General features: G+C 50.0%; 1 protein-coding gene across 4 annotated transcripts in view; it reads left to right on the top strand.

The window, feature by feature from the left end:
* The window catches only part of NXPE3 (neurexophilin and PC-esterase domain family member 3), a 40,902-nt gene that overhangs the window by 15,959 nt on the left and 7,443 nt on the right, over positions 1–17,500 (top strand). For 3 of the 4 annotated variants that reach the window (XM_038766113.1, XM_038766111.1, XM_038766110.1), the window contains 3 exons: positions 2,683–3,437; positions 9,675–9,748; positions 14,613–14,819. In XM_038766113.1, coding sequence (XP_038622041.1) covers positions 2,683–3,437; positions 9,675–9,748; positions 14,613–14,819 — 1,036 coding nt within the window. The remainder of the gene's footprint in view (positions 1–2,682; positions 3,438–9,674; positions 9,749–14,612; positions 14,820–17,500) is intronic. The other variant, XM_038766114.1, reaches the window with a different exon arrangement.

Below are 17,500 nucleotides of genomic sequence, written 5' to 3'. Positions count from 1 at the left end.
AAAAAGAATGGCCCCTTGAGGGATTAATAATAATAATAATAATAATGGCATTTATTAAGCCCTTACTATATGCAAAGCACTGTTCTAAGCGCTGGGGAGTTTACAAAGTGATCGGGTTGTCCTACAGGGGGGCTCACAGTCTTCATCCCCATTTTACAGATGAGGTAACTGAGGCCCAGAGAAGTGAAGTAACTTGCCCAAAGTCACAGAGCTGACAATTGGCAGAGCCGGGATTTGAACCCATGACCTCGGACTCCAAAGCCCAGGCTCTTTCCACTGAGCCACGCTGCTTCTCTAATAGTTGCGGTGTCATGTTCTTCTAAACTGTGAGCCCACTGTTGGGTAGGGACCGTCTCTATAGGTTGCCAACTTGTACTTCCCAAGCGCTTAGTACAGTGCTCTGCACACAGTAAGCGCTCAATAAATACGATTGAATGAATGAATGAATGTTCCCCCGTAGTCTGTAAGCGCCTTGTGGGCAGGGAACGTATCTACCATCTCTGCTGTTTTTCTGCTTCCTACAGTAAGCTGTCAATGATTACGATCGACTGATATAAGAGCTTATCATATGACAAGCACTGTGCTAAGCGCCCGCAAAAGGACTATCCAGGTAGAATAGAAACGTGGACATAGTTTGGTGTTGAGTTCTGCCCAGGCTCTCGCCCAGCGGGTTGTTTTAAAATTTTCTTCTTGAGAGGTCAGGATTTGTTTGGCCCCAGGAGGCTGTCCAACTTGACTAACTTGTATCTGCCCTAGCACTTAGAACAATGCTTGGCACATAGCGCTTAACAAGTTATTACTATTGTTATTATTATTATTATTATTATTATTATTGTTATTATTAGCAAGGGCTCTTGTTTTGTAAAACAATGCCATGTGCCAAGGAGCGAGCTACCAAGAAGGGAGTAGCTCTCTGTGGAAAAGAGACAAGGCGGCAAGAGAGAAAAAACAGCGGCAGACGTCACAAACGTTAAATACAACAACAGCACAACAAAGAACAACCCGTTTGTGGGACCGGCGTGGTTGGGACCCCCGATCCCTCATTGGCCCCTTGGCGCGCTCATCGGTGAACATTTTACAATTTTATTTTTATTATTATGGTATTTGTTAAGCGCTTACTATGTGCCGGGCACCGTTCCAAGTGCTGAAGTAGATACAAGCTGGTCCCACACGGGGCTCACGGTCTTAATCCCCATTTTACAGATGAGGTAACTGAGTCACAGAGAAGTGAGGTGATTTGCCCACACAGAAGACAAGTGGAGGAGCCGGGATTAGAACCCAGTCCCCTCTGATTCCCAGGCCCACGCTTCATCCACTAGGCCGCGGACTTCTCCATCAGGGAAGATGTCTGCTAATTCTGTTGGATTGTAGTAATAATAATAATAATAATAATGGCATTTATTAAGCGCTTACTACGTGCAAAGCACTGTTTTAAGCGCTGGGGAGGTTACAAGGTGATCAGGTTGTCCCACGGGGGGCTCGCGGTCTTCACCCCCGTTTTCCAGATGAGGGAACTGGGGCCCAGAGAAGTGAAGTGACTTGCCCAAAGTCACCCAGCTGACAGTTGGCGGAGCCGGGATTTGAACCCATGACCTCTGACTCCAAAGCCCAGGCTCTTTCCACTGAGCCACGCTGCTTCTCAGTCCCCAGCATTTAGTACAGTGCCGTGCACATAGCGCTCAATAAATAGGACTGATTAATTGACTGATTGAAGGACTATTCTCTGGGGTAGGGAGAGGAGGAAGCTGTAGAAGTATCAGTGATTTACTTCCAGCTCCTCTAGACTGTAAGCTCGTTGTGGGCTGGGAATTTGTCTACTATATTGTTATATTATAGTCTCCCAAGCACTCAGCACAGTGCTCCGCACACAGTAAGCGCTCAATAAATACGATTGATGATGATGATGAATAATAACAATGACGTTTGTTAAGCACTTACTATGATGATGATGGCATTTATTAAGCGCTTACTATGTGCAGAGCCCTGTTCTAAGCGCTGGGGGGATACAAGGTGATCAAGTTGTCCCACGTGGGGCTCACAGTCTTCATCCCCGTTTTACAGATGAGGTAACTGAGGCGCAGAGAAGTTAAGTGACTTGCCCAAGGTCACACAGCAGACATGTGGTGGAGTCGGGATTCGAACCCATGACCTCTGACTCCAAAGCCCGTGCTTTTTCCACTGAGCCACGCTGCTTCCAAAGCACTGTTCTAAGCGCTGGCGGAGATGCAAGGTGAAGACGTTGTCCCATGCGGGGCTCATAGTCTTCATCCCCATTTTACAGACGAGGGGACTGAGGCTCGGAGAAGTTAAGTGACTTGCCCGGGGTCACTCAGCAGACGCGCGGGGGAGCCGGGATGCGAACCCGCGACCCCCGACTCCCAAGCCCGGGCTCCTTCCACCGAGCCGGAGGCCGTGAGTTCGAACCCCCGCTCCCGCGACCTCGGGCAAGTCACTCAGCTGCCCCGTGCCTCTGTTACCTCCTCTAAAATGGGGATTACGACCGGGAGCCCCGTGTGGGGCGGGGACCAGAGCGCTCAGTACAGCGCCCGGCACCTCGTAAGCACCCAACAAACCGCCAGCGCATTTTCACCGACGATTTCTCCCTCAAATGGCAGTCGATGCCCCAAGGCCGCGCGTGAAGCTTGTGCTTGTTGTGTGTTTCCCCCCCCCACTCCGCCGCAGCACCTGGACCATGAAGGAGACGCGCCGTTTCTCCTCGACGCCAGCGGGCAGGACGTGGAGCCGCAAGCGCCCGGGGCGGGCGGCAGGCCCTACTGTGGGTACGAGCGCCAGGCTCTGTCGAGGCGAGAGCGGGCGGAGGAGGCCTCCTTGCTGGCCGCCCTGCGGTGGCGGGACGCCCCCAGGGAGCCGGTCCCGCTGGCCCGGAGCAGCGACCCGGCCTCCAGCTACTTCGTCATCTTGCAGGCCGGGGCGGCCTTCCGGGTGGGCGACCCCCTGGAGGTGCTCATCCACGTCCGGGACTTCCAGGGGCGGCCCAAGCAGTACGGCGGAGACTACCTGCAGGTGAAGATCCACTCGCCGCCGCTGCGGGCCGGGGCGGTGGGCCGGGTGGCCGACTCCGGCAACGGCTTCTACAGGGCCTCCTTCGCGCTGCTGTGGCCCGGGGAGGTGACGGTGGCCGTGTCCCTGGTGCACCCCAGCGAGGCCATCCCGGTCCTGCGGCGGCTGCGGGAGGAGAAGCCGCACAGGGTGTATTTCAAGAGCCTCTTCCGCTCGGGGCGGCTGTCCGAGACGACCGTCTGCAACGTCTGCCTGCCGGGCGGCCTGCCCACGTGCAACTTCACCGACCTCTACACCGGCGAGCCCTGGTTCTGCTACCGGCCGAAGAGACTGTCCTGCGGGAGCCGCGTCACCCACTTCAAAGGCGGGTACCAGAAGGGCCTCTTGTCCGCCGCCGAGAGCGTCTTCTTCCAGAGGTAGGGCCCGGGGAACGCCGCATCCGTCGCCCGGGCTCCCCCGGCGATCGAATCCCCTCGCCCCCGTCGCTGGCGAGGCTCATGATAATGATAACGATGGCATTTATTATCATCATCATCATCAATCGTATTTATTGAGCGCTTACTGTGTGCAGAGCACTGGACTAAGCGCTTGGGAAGTCCAAGTTGGCAACATCTAGAGACGGTCCCAACCCAGCAGTGGGCTCACAGTCTAAAAGGGGAAGACAGAGAACAAAACCAAACATACTAACAAAATCAAATAAATAGACTAGATATGTACAAGTCATCATCATCATCAATCGTATTTATTGAGCGCTTACTAGGTGCAGAGCACTGGACTAAGCGCTTGGGAAGTACAAATTGGCAACATCTAGAGACAGTCCCTACCCAACAGTGGGCTCACAGTCTAAAAGGGGGAGACAGAGAACAAAACCAAACGTACTAACGAAATCAAATAAATGGAATAGATATGTACAAGTAAAATAAATAGAGTAATAAATATGTACAACCATATATACATATATACAGGTGCTGCGGGGAAGGGAAGGAGGTAAGATGCGGGGGATGGAGAGGGGGACGAGGGGGGATTTATTAGGCACTTACTATGTGCAAAGCCCTGTTCTGAGCGCTGGGGAGGTTACAGGGCGATCGGGTTGTCCCACGGCGGGGGCTCACAGTCTTAATCCCCATTTTCCAGGTGAGGGAACTGAGGCGCAGAGAAGTGAAGTGACTTGCCCAAAGTCACCCAGCTGACAAGTGGCGGAGCCGGGATTTGAACCCAGGACCTCTGACTCCAAATAATAATAATAATGATAGAATGTATTAAGCGCTTACTATGTGCAAAGCCCTGTTCTGAGCGCTGGGGAGGTTACAAGGTGATCAGGTTGTCCCAGGCCGGACTCACAGTCTTAATCCCCATTTTCCAGATGAGGGAACTGAGGCGCAGAGAAGTAAAGTGACTTGCCCAAAGTCACCCAGCTGACAATTTGCGGAGCCGGGATTTGAACCCATGTCCTCTGACTCCAAATAATAATAATAATGATGATAGAATGTATTAAGCGCTTACTATGTGCAAAGCCCTGTTCTGAGCGCTGGGGAGGTTACGAGGTGATCAGGTTGTCCCAGGGCGGATTCACAGTCTTAATCCCCATTTTCCAGCTGAGGAAACTGAGGCGCAGAGAAGTGAAGTGACATGCCCAAAGTCACACAGCTGACAATTGGCGGAGCTGGGATTTGAACACATGACCTCTGACTCCAAATAATAATAATAATGATAGAATGTATTAAGCGCTTACTACGCGCAAAGGCCTGTTCTGAGTGCTGGGGAGGTTACAAGGTGATCAGGTTGTCCCATGGGGGGCTCACAGTCTTACTCCCCATTTTCCAGATGAGGTCATTGAGGCACATAGAAATGGAATGACTTGCTCAAAGTCATACAGCTGACAGTTGGCGGAGCCGGGATTTGAACTCATGACTTCCGACTCCAAGTAATGATAATAATGATAGCATTTATTAAGCACTTACTATGTGCAAAGCACTCTTCTAAGCGCTGGGGAGGTTACAAGGCGATCAGGTTGTCCCACGGGGGGCTCACAGTCTTCATCCCCATTTTACAGATGAGGGAACTGAGGCGCAGAGAAGTGCAGTGACTTGGCCAAAGTCACCCAGCTGACAATTGGCGGGGCCGGGATTTGAACCCATGACCTCTGACTCCAAAGCCCCGGCCCTTTCCACTGAGCCACGCTGCTTCCCAACCCACATTCCTAGTCATTACGGCACGACAGAGGGTGGCTGAGAGAGTGGGGGTGGGCTTAGATTTTCGTGAGGGTGGCCTAATTTTTTGTTTTTAATGGAATATCACGTTCCTTCAAAATGACCGCAGAGCAGCCTAGAAGCAGCGTGGCTCAGTGGAAAGAGCCCGGGCTTGGGAGTCAGAGGTCATGGGTTCAAATCCTGGCTCCGCCAATTGTCAGCTGGGTGGCCTTGGGCAAGTCACTTCACTTCTCTGGGCCTCATCTGTCAAATGGGGATTAAGACTGTGAGCCCCCCATGGGACAACCTGATCACCTTGTATCCTCCCTAGTGCTTTGCACATAGTAAACGCTTAACAAATGCCATTATTATTGTTATTATTATTATTATTATTATTATTGTTATTATTAAGCACTTATCCTCAGGACAGATACAGGATTCAAGGCGTTTCTCTCCTGTAAGAATATCTCCTGGGTTCTTTGGTACCCATCCTAACACCAATCGGGAGAAAAAAAATTCATTCATTCATTCATTCAATCGTATTTATTGAGCGCTTACTGTGTGCAGAGCACTGTACTAAGCGCTTGGGAAGTACAAGTCGGCAACACGTAGAGACGGGCCCTACCCAACAGTGGGCTCACAGTCTATCTAGAGGGAGGATAACTCCGGAAAACCAACCTCTAGGGAGAAGCCCCCTTATTCATGAGCTTTCAGGAAAACAAAACCTGGAGTTTTCCATTTCTTCTGGGTTTGTTTTAGTCCCACTGGTCTAGACTGCAAGCCCATTGTTGGGTAGGGACCGCCTGTATCTGTTGCCAACTTGTACTCCCCAAGTGCTTAGTACAGTGCTGTGCACATGGTAAGCGCTCAATAAATACGATTGAATGAATGAATGAATGAATGGAAGGACCAAGGTCCTGCCATTTTGCAGGACGGTCAGCAGAGGGAGCCCTCTATGAAGTTTCAAGGCTCTATTAATAATAAATAATAATAATAATAATAGCAATAATAATAACAACAATAATAATAATAATGGTATTTAAGCGCTTACTATGTGCCAGGCACTTTTCTGAGCGCTGGGGTAGATACAAGATAATTGGGCTGGACACAGTCCCCGTCCCACGTAGGGCTCACAGCCTTACTCCCCATTTTGCAGATGAGGGAACTGAGGCCCAGAGAAGTGAAGAGACTCGCCCAAGGTCACACAGCAGACAAGCGGCAGAGCCCGGGATTAGAACTCGTGACCTGCTGACTCCCAGGGCCGGGCTCTGGCCACTGGGCCATGTTGCTTCTCTGAGGTGTAAAACCTAAACTGGCAATCGCTTGACTTTATTGAGCGCTTACTGTGGGCAGAGCGCCGTCCTAAGCGCTTAACTAATTTCGAGGAGAAATGAGCCGATATTTGAGAATCAGACGCACTCTCGGACTTTGGCTCTCTCTGTCTGGATGAACCAACTCTATTGCAGAGGGCTAAGTGCAGCGCTTTGAACACAGGAAACGCTCAGACAATACCCTCGATCGATTAGGGGCATCCGCAATCCCCTGAGGGTGGCCAGACGTTCCCGTCCTAATTGTGCTACTTACCCGAGGTCCTTGGGCATATGTTCTCTCAGCTGACTCACTGGTAAAGTTAAGAAAATAATGCATCCCCCTTCTAGACTGTGAGCCCACCGTTGGGTAGGGACCGTCTCTATATGTTGCCAACTTGTACTTCCCAAGCGCTTAGTACAGACAGTAAGCGCTCAATAAATACGATTAATTGATGGATTGATTGATCTGCCTCCACTCTTAACTCCCAGGAATGATTCTGGAAGTAACGTGGTGGCTTCGATCCCACTCAGTGCTGTTTTCTGGGAGGTTAAAAGGAATCAAGAGTCCAAATGTTTGAATCGTTGAAGTCCTGAAGTGAAAAACCTCTTGAGAAAGACAGTGTAACCGTTCCTTCCAATTATGCCCAGGCTGACGGATTTTCTGGGTCACATTTTCTCACCCGTCAAATAGGGAATTCAATCCTTATTCTCCTTGTGTCCAACCTGATTATCTTGTATCTTCCGCGGTGTGTGTAAGCTCCTTGTGCTAAGCGAACATATCTACCAACTCTGTTCTGTTGTACTCTCCCGTGTGCTTAGTACAGTGCTCTGCACAGAGTGAGGACTCAATAAGTACGATTGATTGGCATATAGTAAGTACTTAAAAAGTACCAATTATTATTATTATTATCCCAAGAGCTACTTAATAAAGAGCGCCCTCAATAATCCTGGCCATGCAGACTTTTGAGCTCTCTTGGCCGCTGGAAACGTTTCTTTTTACAGAAGGGTTTTAAGAGAGGGCTTTTCCAGTTCATAATCTTAGTGGGTTTTAAAAAAAAGCTTTTCCCCAGACTGGAGAGGGTACGGGATTCACAGAAAGTATGTCTGTCTGCCCTCCAGCTACTCCTAAGCCAGCGTGGCTCAGTGGAAAGAGCCCGGGCTTTGGAGTCGGAGGTCGTGGGTTCAAATCCCAGCTCCGCCAATTGTCAGCTGTGTGACTTTGGGCGAGTCACTTCACTTCTCTGTGCCTCAGTTCCCTCATCTGTCAAATGGGGATGAAGACTGTGAGCCCCCCCACCGTGGGACAGCCTGATTACCTTGTAACCTCCCCAGCGCTTAGAACAGTGCTTTGCACATAGTAAGCGCTTAATAAATGCCATTATCGACGCTTAGAATGGTGCTTGGCACATAGTCAGCGCTTAATGAATGCCGTCATTATTATTATCATCATCAATCGTATTTATTGAGCGCTTACTATGTGCAGAGCACTGTACTAAGCACTTGGGAAGTACAAATTGGCAACATATAGAGACAGTCCCTACCCAACCTCACGGTCTTATTATCTGGTAGCATCGCATGTGGAGAGCGAGGCGGAAGGAAGCAAGGCCATGCTGAGGGAGATCCCGCTTCCCCGGGCCTCTGGGGCCGTACTGCCCTAGACTCTAAGCTCATTGTGGGCAGGGATTGTTTCTGTTTATGTTGTCCCCTCCCAAGCGCTTAGTACAGTGCTGACTCTGGGAACCAGGTGGGAGAGCAGCCTTACCTCAGCCCTGTATTGGAGCCTGTGACCTCCCTCCGCGTCCTGGCCTGATTGAAGCGAAGGTGCCAGCTTGTTCTCCCTTCCCCTGACTAAGCCCCTCATTTCCTCTTCTCCCACTCCCTTCTGCGTCGCCTTTGCATTTGGATTCGCTCCCTTCATTCACCTCCCTCAGCCCCCCAACACTCATGTCTTTTAGTCTTTTAGACTGTGAGCCCACTGTTGGGTAGGGACTGTCTCTATATGTTGCCAACTTGTACTTCCCAAGCGCTTAGTACAGTGCTCTGCACACAGTAAGCGCTCAATAAATACGATTGATGATGATGATGATGATGTCCATTTCTGCTTTTTCTTATTAATAATAATAATAATGATGGCATTTATGAAGCGCTTACTATGTGCAAAGCACTGGGGAGGTTACAAGGTGATCGGGTTGTCCCACGGAGGGCTCACAGCTTTAATCCCCATTTTACAGACGAGGGAACTGAGGCCCAGAGAAGTAGCCTGCCCAAAGTCACACAGCTGATAGCTGGCGGAGCTGGGATTCGAACCCATGACCTCTGACTCCAAAGCCCGGGCTGTTTCCACTGAGCCACGCTGCTTCTCTTCGTGTCCGTCTCGCCCCCAGACTGTAAGCTCGCTGGAGGCAGGGAACGTGTCTACCACGTCTGTGATAGTGGCCCGGTGGATGGTCCCGAGAGTCCTTTGGGAAGTCCACTTGGGAAGTACAATACAACAATAAATAAGTCCCTTCTAGACTGCGTTGGGTAGGGACCGTCTCTGTATGTTGCCAACTTGTCCTTCCCAAGCGCTTAGTCCAGTGCTCTGCACACAGTAAGCGCTCAATAAATACGATTGAATGAATGAATGAGTGACAGTGCCTGCCCACAACAAGCTCCCCAGTCCCATCAGTAAATACCATTACTGCTATTAGTTAGGAATGCCTTCATCACTTCCCTCAATTAGGCACTTCCAGAAATCCTGCTGATGACTGGGAAAACGGCCAGCTGATGACTAAACAGGCTCGCTCACGGCCAAGACATCCCTGCTTTTGTTAGGAAAGGATGTTCAACCCCTCGGTGTCTTGTAATTCGCCCGGCAGCTTCCTTAAAACGCGCGGCGCTTCTTGACCGACTAACAGATTCGAACCCGTATCAAAGCACTGTCAAGTTTTAACCTGGGAAGTCATCATCATCATCAATCGTATTTATTGAGCGCTCACTGTGTGCAGAGCACTGTACTAAGCGCGTGGGAAGTGCAAGTTGGTAACATATAGAGACGGTCCCTACCCAGCAGTGGGCTCACGGTCTAAAAGAATGACACCCAGAAAAGCTGTGAGGGGAAAGAAACGGGCCTGGGTCACTAAGCTTCTGTTTTTCCATTTTATTCTTTTTTAAGTGGCGTGAACATCAAGATGCCAATTCTCTCCAGTGGTCCAGACTCGGTGACTGTGATGCCCTTAGGAATAAAAGGTAAAGAAGAATTAGCCGGGTATTTTATTATTATTATTATTATTATTATTATTACATTTATATTAAGCACAAGTGAATCGTGTCTCTGCACAGCAATCCCGTCTCTAGTGGGTGAAATCTTTTAAAAGGCCATTTTGGATTGACATCTTGGAGCCAAGAGGAGGGGGTTAGGTTGTAAAGAAATCATCATCAATCGTATTTATTGAGCGCTTACTATGTGCAGAGCACTGTACTAAGCGCTTGGGAAGTACAAATTGGCAACCTTGGCAAGAAATGCACGCAGAAGGTCGTGTTTTTCTGAAAAAGCGGGTGATGTCGCCAACCTGTACTTCCCAAGCGCTTAGTACAGCGCTCTGCACACAGTAAATACGACTGAATGAATGAACGAATGAAAAATAAATTGAGAATTCTGACTTGCCGTCTCATATTACCGCGGTACTTGTCAAGCGCTCGTCACCCTCCGCCGAGCACCGTACCAAGCGCTGGGGTAGATACAAGTAGAGGGATTTGGAGGAGGAACCGGAGGAGCTCTGCGAGGCCATTTCTGCGGCCGTCGGGAGCTGTCCGAGGACATCAGAGCCCACCGCGAATGGTGCTCGGCGAGCAGGAAGGGCGTCTGGAGGAGGCAGAGGAGGGCAGGTATTCCCGGAGAAGCGTGTCACGATTTGGAGGAAGCGGCAGGAAGGGAAGAGGCAGATTTAGAAATGAGAGTAGACGATGACAGAGGAAGTTTCGAGGCTCGAAGCGCTCTTGTAGAAGTTGGCGGCTCGGATTTCCCCATTTGCTTCCAGGCGGTGATCGCTTCCCGGGTGGAATATACCCCATTCCATAGCAACCCGTTCGGCACGAGGCAGGAAGCAGGCGTTTTTCCGCAGAATTAGCCACGGATTGACGTTTCCGAGAACTGCCGTTAATCCCCGTAAAGCGAGGGCTTGAACCTCTCGAGAACTTCCGAGGCTCCGCGGTTGTGCTGCTTGACAGTGATTGATTTCGTGAGAAGCCACTGACGGTAGCCTTGCGACTTGATGCATTCTGCGAACGCTTTTGAATCCAAGCGGTTTTCGACCTCCCCTCCCCGAGAACCCGTCTTCTTCAGAGGAAGCTTTGAAAAAGGCTGTTTTGCATTTCAACTTCGAAGCTAAGAAGGTGGGGGTACAAAAATACGACTTCCATTAAACCCCACTTTCAGGGAACGTGTCAGGCACTTTTTGGGAAATAGTATTTGTCAAGCACTCGCTCTGTGCCAGACACTGTACCAAGTGCCGGTGTAGATGCAAGGTAATCAGGGGGGATGCGGTTCTGGCCCCACGTGGCGCTCACAGCGTTAATGGCCATTTTACAGACGAAATAACTGAGGTTTAGGAAGTTAAGTAAAATGGGGGTTGAGACCGTGAGCCCCATGTGGGACCATCCTGATTAGCTTGGGTAGCCCAGTGCTTAATACAGTGCCTGGCATATAGTAAGCACTTAACAAATAACACTTTTTTAAAGAAAAGGATGAGGAAGAGGCTACTACTGCTGCCGATAGGGTCACAGGAAAAGCGCTTTAGGCTCTTTCTTGTGGAATCACGACTTTAACCGGATTCTTAGAATCGGCTCCATCTCTCTGGTCCTTCAGGGAGGAGACACGCGTATGGAGATCTGCAGAGGTTTTTTCGCGAGGGCCAAAGGGTTGTTTTCCGCCACCTTGTTAAAACTTTTCCTTTCCTGTTAAATCAGGGGCCTTCCTTCCCTCCGTCCCCCCCCCGCCGGCAAAACCCCAGAGCCGCCGTCGGGAAGGAGAGCCTTCGTTTTCAGGAATCGAGAGCGGAGAGACTGGTTGGTTCGGAGGCCACTGTCAGAGGGTCTTGCCTTTCCCCGGACCTGCAGCCTGAGTTCCCGAACTATCCCAGACAGGCGCACCGCAACATTTTCGTTTTATAGAAACCATCTGCTGCATCCAGTCCCTATTTGGGCCTTCTTGGCTCTCAGGCCTGCAGATCAGTTCCACATTTGCTCGTCGCTGCGGTCGGTAGGGAGGGAGGTCTTATTTTGCCGTAAACTACCGTAGGAAAACGCTCACTCATGTAAATAGAATGAAACAGGGAAACAGCGTGGCCCAGTGGAAAGACCACGGGCCTGGGAATCAGAGGACCTGGGTTCTAATTCCGCCTTCATCACGTCGTCATCGTCATCGGTGGTATTTGTTGAATACTTTGTGCAGAACACTGTACTAAGCACTTGGGAGAGTTCACTACAAGAGTTGGCAGGCACGTTCCCTACCCACAGCGAGCTTACAGACTAGAGGGGGAGACGGACATTAATATACATTGGTAATGCATAATATCTAATTAAAAGATAAGTAGGTAAGTGCTTTGGGGTTGAGGCTAGGGCGAAGATGAAATAGCCAAAGATCGCAGATCCAAGTGTGTAGACGCTTGTCTGCAGTGTGACCTTGGGCCTGTAGCTTAACTTCTCTGTGCCTCAGGTCCCTTCCTCTGTAAAATGGAGATTAAGGCTATGAGCCCTCCGTGGGACAGGGACTGTCTCTAACCCAATTATCGTGGGTCTACCCTAGCGCTTAGTACAGTGCCTGGCACGTGGTAAGCGTTTAACGAATACCATGAAAAAAGAAAGAGAAGCAACATGGCCTAATGGGAAGAGCAAAGTCCCAAGAGTCGGAGGACCTGGGTTTGAGTCCCGACTCTTCTACTTGCCTGCTGGGTGGCCTTGGGCAAGTCACTTAACTTCTTAGGGCCTCAGTTTCCTCATCTGTGAAAAACGGGGATAATGGGGACTGTGGGCTCCACCTAGGATAGGGACTGCGTCTGACCTGCTTTACAAGTACAAGTTGGCAACATATAGGGACTGTCTCTATATGTTGCCAACTTGTACTTCCCAAGCGCTCAGTACAGTGCTCTGCACACAGTAAGCGCTCAATAAATACGATTGATTGATTGATTATTTTCGGATCTATCCCACGCTTAATTCAGAGCAGGTCACCTTAGTAAGCACCTAACTATGCACTCCTTGGGCACTTTGATACCCGCTCCAGCCACACAGCACCTGTGTATATATCCTTAAACTATTTATACTTTATTTTATTGTGTCTCTCCATGTAGACTGTAAGCTCCCTGGGGGCAGGGATAGCGTCTACCAACTCCATTATACTGTGCTTAGTACAGAGTCTTTTTATTGTTATATTGTACTCTCTCAAGTACTTAGTACAGTGCTTGCATACAGCAAGCGCTCAATAAATACGGTTGAATGAATGCATGAATAAATGCTCTACACACAATAAGCACGCAGGTAATGTCGATTTAGCAAATACCAGAAAAAACTCACACGGAAACCATTTCTATATTATTTGTGTAAGAGTCTGGGTACCTTCCCTCGCTTCATAATGAGCTTAATTCTCTCAGCCAATAATAATAATAAAATAATAATAATAAAAAAATAATAATGGCGTTTATTAATCAATCAATCGTATTTATTGAGGACTTACTGTGTGCAGAGCACTGTACTAAGCGCTTGGGAAGTCCAAGTTGGCAACATATAGAGACAGTCCCTACCCAACAGTGGGCTCATAGTCTAAAAGGGGAGACAGAAAACAAAACCAAACATACTAACAAACTAAAATAAATAGAATATATATGTACAAGTAAAATAAATAAATAAATAGTAATATTAAGCGCTTACTATGTGCAAAGGTGATCAGGTCAATCATATTTATTGAGCACTTTTTGTGTGAGCAGGGCACTGTACTAAGCTTTTGAGAGAGCCCAATATAAGAATATAACAGACCCATTCCCTGCTCACAGCAAAATTACAGACTAGAAGGGGAGGCAGTCATTAATATAAATAAATAAATTATGAAAGTGCTGCGGGACTGGGGAAGGGGGTGAGTACAGGGAGCAAACTGGGGGGCACAGAAGGGAGTGGAAGAAGAGGAAAAGAGGGCTTAGTCGGGGCCAGCTTTGTGGAGGAGATGGGCCTTCAATAAAGGCTTTGAAGCGAGGGAGAGTAATCGTCTGTCAGATCATCATCATCATCATCATCAATCGTATTTATTGAGCGCTTACTGTGTGCAGAGCACTGTACTAAGCGCTTGGGAAGTACAAATTGGCAACATATAGAGACAGTCCCTGCCCAACAGTGGGCTCACAGTCTAAAAGGGGGAGACAGAGAACAAAACCAAACAAACTAACAAAATAAAATAAATAGAATAGATATGTACAAGTAAAATAGAGTAATAAATGTGTACAAACATATATACAGGTGCTGTGGGGAAGGGAAGGAGGTAAGATGGGGGGATGGAGAGGGGGACTAGGGGGAGAGGAGGGAAGGGGCTCAGTCTGGGAAGGCCTCCTGGAGGAGGTGAGCTCTCAGCAGGGCCTTGAAGGGAGGAAGAGAGTCAGATATGAGGGGGGATGTGGGCGAGAGGACAGCGGCGAGTTAGACGAGATGCAGCCAGTAGGTTCATCCTCTCGGTTGTCAATTATGTTCCTAAAGAGGTCTAGTGGACGGTATTTGCGGCCCTGCCCATGGCTACCGTGAGGCCCGGCCGGGCCACCTCCTCGGCACCCGCCTCTTCTCCCCGCTTCCTCTGTGTCATCGGGGAGAGAACTTGAATCCCTTGATCACCTCCCTTCCACAGGCGGGCGGACAATTCCCGGCACACCCTCAGCCTCCCCCGAAAAGAACCAGAAAAAAAAAAAAATCGCTCGCCACCAGCCGCTGGCGGCTACAAGATCGGAAAAAGGAAACAGGTCGCACACGTCGGCCGTCGTGGGTCACGCCACGGCTTTTGTTTCGGGCGATTTGGCTTTTTTTTTCGGGTTTGGAAGGAGGAAGGCGCTAAACGATCACCCTTTTCCCTTTCCAGAAGCAAACAATCTGGAGCGATCCCAAGGTGCGGACCCTTTCCCTTCCGGCTATTATTACCAGGATCGGTGGAGGCCGAGAAAGCACAAGATCCGTCGGTTTGACGAGCCCGCCAACATTACCGAGTGCTTGCAAGGAAAAGTGGTCTATTTATTCGGGGATTCCACCATAAGGCAGTGGTTCGAATACCTGACGGCATTTGTCCCGGGTGGGTACCTCTGCTTTTCTGGGGCTTTACGTTCTGCGTAGAGATGGGTTCAGGGCTTAGCCAAACACAGAGCTTGGGCCAAGGCCTGGCTAGGTGAGCCCGCTATTGCGTAGGGGCCGTCTCTATATGTTACCAGCTTGTACTTCCCAAGCGCTTAGTACAGTGCTCTGCACGCTGTAAGTGCTCAATAAATACGACTGAATGAATAAACGAGTTGGAGGGGGGCGAGAGAGGCAGGTTCGGCTTTTTTGGGTGTGTGTGGTATGTATTAAGCGCTTACTATGTGCTGGGCACTACTGTACTAAGAGCTGGGGTAGATACAGGTTAATCAGGTTGTCCCACTCGGGGTTCACGGTAGAAATCCCCATTTTCCAGGTGAGGTCACCGAGGCACAGAGAAGCAAAGTGGCAAGCAGAGCAGGCAAGTGGAGGAGCCGGGATTTGAACCCAGGTCCTTCTGAGTCCCAGGCCCGGGCTCGAGCCACTAGGCCACGCTGCTGTGGGATTTTGCCCGGGATGAAGCAAATCTTCCTAAGCAGGAGTCCGCCCCACATCCCAGCCCTGGGGCTGCCGGAGCTTTGGACCCATTTACGGGAAAGTGCTGGGGTGGCATCGGGGCAAAGCCCGGTTTCTTCCAGGGCGTCCCCGGGCCTCGTCCCCACCGAACCAGGCTCCATTTCAAGCTCCCGGAGAGCAGGAATCGGTTCGGCGCCCACCACGAGGCCCGGAAGCGTCTCTCTAAGGTTGGCACTGTGTATCCTGAGCCTCCCTTTCAACCCACCCATCCCAAAATGCCTCCCCTTCCCACCCCCTGCTCCTTGTCCCCGGATGGGATGGGAATTCATTCATTCATTCAGTCAGTCAGTCGTATTTAGTGAGCGCTTACCGTGTGCAGAGCACTGGGCTAAGCGCTTGGAAAATACAGTTCAGCAACAGAGACAATCCCGGCCCACAGCGGGCTCACGGTCTAGAAGCGGGGAGGCAGACATCAAAACAAGTAAACAGGTTTCAATAGCATCATCATCATCGATCGTGTTTATTGAGCGCTTACTGTGTGCAGAGCACTGTACCAAGCGCTTGGGAAGTACAAGTTGGCAACATATAGAGACAGTCCCCACCCAACAGTGGGCTCTCAGTCTAAAATCTAAATAAATCTATCAATCTAAATAAATAAAATAATAGGTATATATATATACACATCAAAACAAGTAAGCAGGCATAAATAGAATTATAGTTATGTGCGTATGTACACAAGAGAAGCAGCGTGGCTCAGTGGAAAGAGCCCGGGCTTTGGAGTCAGAGGTCATGGGTTCAAATGCCGGCTCCGCTGCTTGTCAGCTGGGTGACTTTGGGCAAGTCACATCGCTTCTCTGGGCCTCAGTTTACCTCATCTGTAAAATGGGGATTAAGACTGTGAGCCCCCCGTGGGACAACCTGATCGCCTTGTAACCTCCCCAGCGCTTAGAACAGTACTTTGCACATAGTAAGTGCTTAATAAATACCATTATTATTATTATTATTATTACACAAGTGCATGTGTACACAAGAGAAGCAGCGTGGCTCAGTGGAAAGAGCCCGGGCTTTGGAGTCAGAGGTCATGGGTTCAAATCCCAGCTCCGGCGCTTGTCAGCGGGGTGACTTTGGGCAAGTCACTTCACTTCTCTGGGCCTCAGTTTAGCTCATCTGTAAAATGGGGATTAAGACTGTGAGCCCCCCGTGGGACAACCTGATCGCCTTGTAACCTCCCCAGCGCTTAGAACAGTGCTTTGCACATAGTAAGCGCTTAATAAATGGCATCATTATTATTATTATTACACAAGTGCATATGTACACAAGAGAAGCAGAGTGGCTCAGTGGAAAGAGCCCGGGCTTTGGAGTCAGAGGTCATGGGTTCAAATCCCGGCTCCACCGCTTGTCAGCTGGGTGACTTTGGGCAAGTCACATCACTTCTCTGGGCCTCAGTTTACCTCATCTGTAAAATGGGGATTAAGACTGTGAGCCCCCCCATGGGACAACCTGATCACCTTGTAAGCTCCCCAGCGCTTAGAACAGTGCTTTGCACATAGTAAGAGCTTAATCAATGGTGTCATTATCATTATTAAGTGCTGTGTGTTGGGGAGGGAGGGTAGAGCGGAGGGAGGGAGTCGGGGCAATGGGGAGGGGGAGCAGAGGAAAAAGGGGGCTGAGTGTGGGAAGGCCTCCTGGAGGAGGTGAGATTTCAGTAGGGCTTTGAAGGGAGGAAGAGGGCTAGTTTGGCGGATGTGGGGAGGGAGGGTATTCCGGGCCAGGGGGAGGACGTGGGCCGGGGGTCGACGGCGGGACGGGCGAGAACGAGGTACGGTGAGGAGGTTAGCGGCGGAGGAGCGGAGGGTGCGGGCTGGGCTGGAGAAGGACAGAAGGGAGGTGAGGGAGGAGGGGGCGAGGGGATGGACAGCTTCGAAACCAAAAGTGAGGAGTGTTGGCTTGATAATCAGGTAGGAGGGGAAACCGTGGCAGAGGGGTGATAAGAGGGGAGCAGATGGAAACATCTTAGCGTAGGCAGTTTAGGGAAAGTATTTCCTGAGTTCTGTGACAACAAAATCCTCCTCCCTCTCTTTGCTTAAAAATAAGGGGAAGAAAAAGTGAAACCAGGGCCTTTTGTGGTTTTTTTTTTTTTTTCTCCTAATGAGACCTGCAGTTGCT

The sequence above is a fragment of the Tachyglossus aculeatus genome, chromosome 24, assembly GCF_015852505.1.
Source record: "Tachyglossus aculeatus isolate mTacAcu1 chromosome 24, mTacAcu1.pri, whole genome shotgun sequence".
Lineage (NCBI taxonomy): Eukaryota > Metazoa > Chordata > Mammalia > Monotremata > Tachyglossidae > Tachyglossus > Tachyglossus aculeatus.
This window is presented reverse-complemented; position numbering and strand designations above follow the sequence as displayed.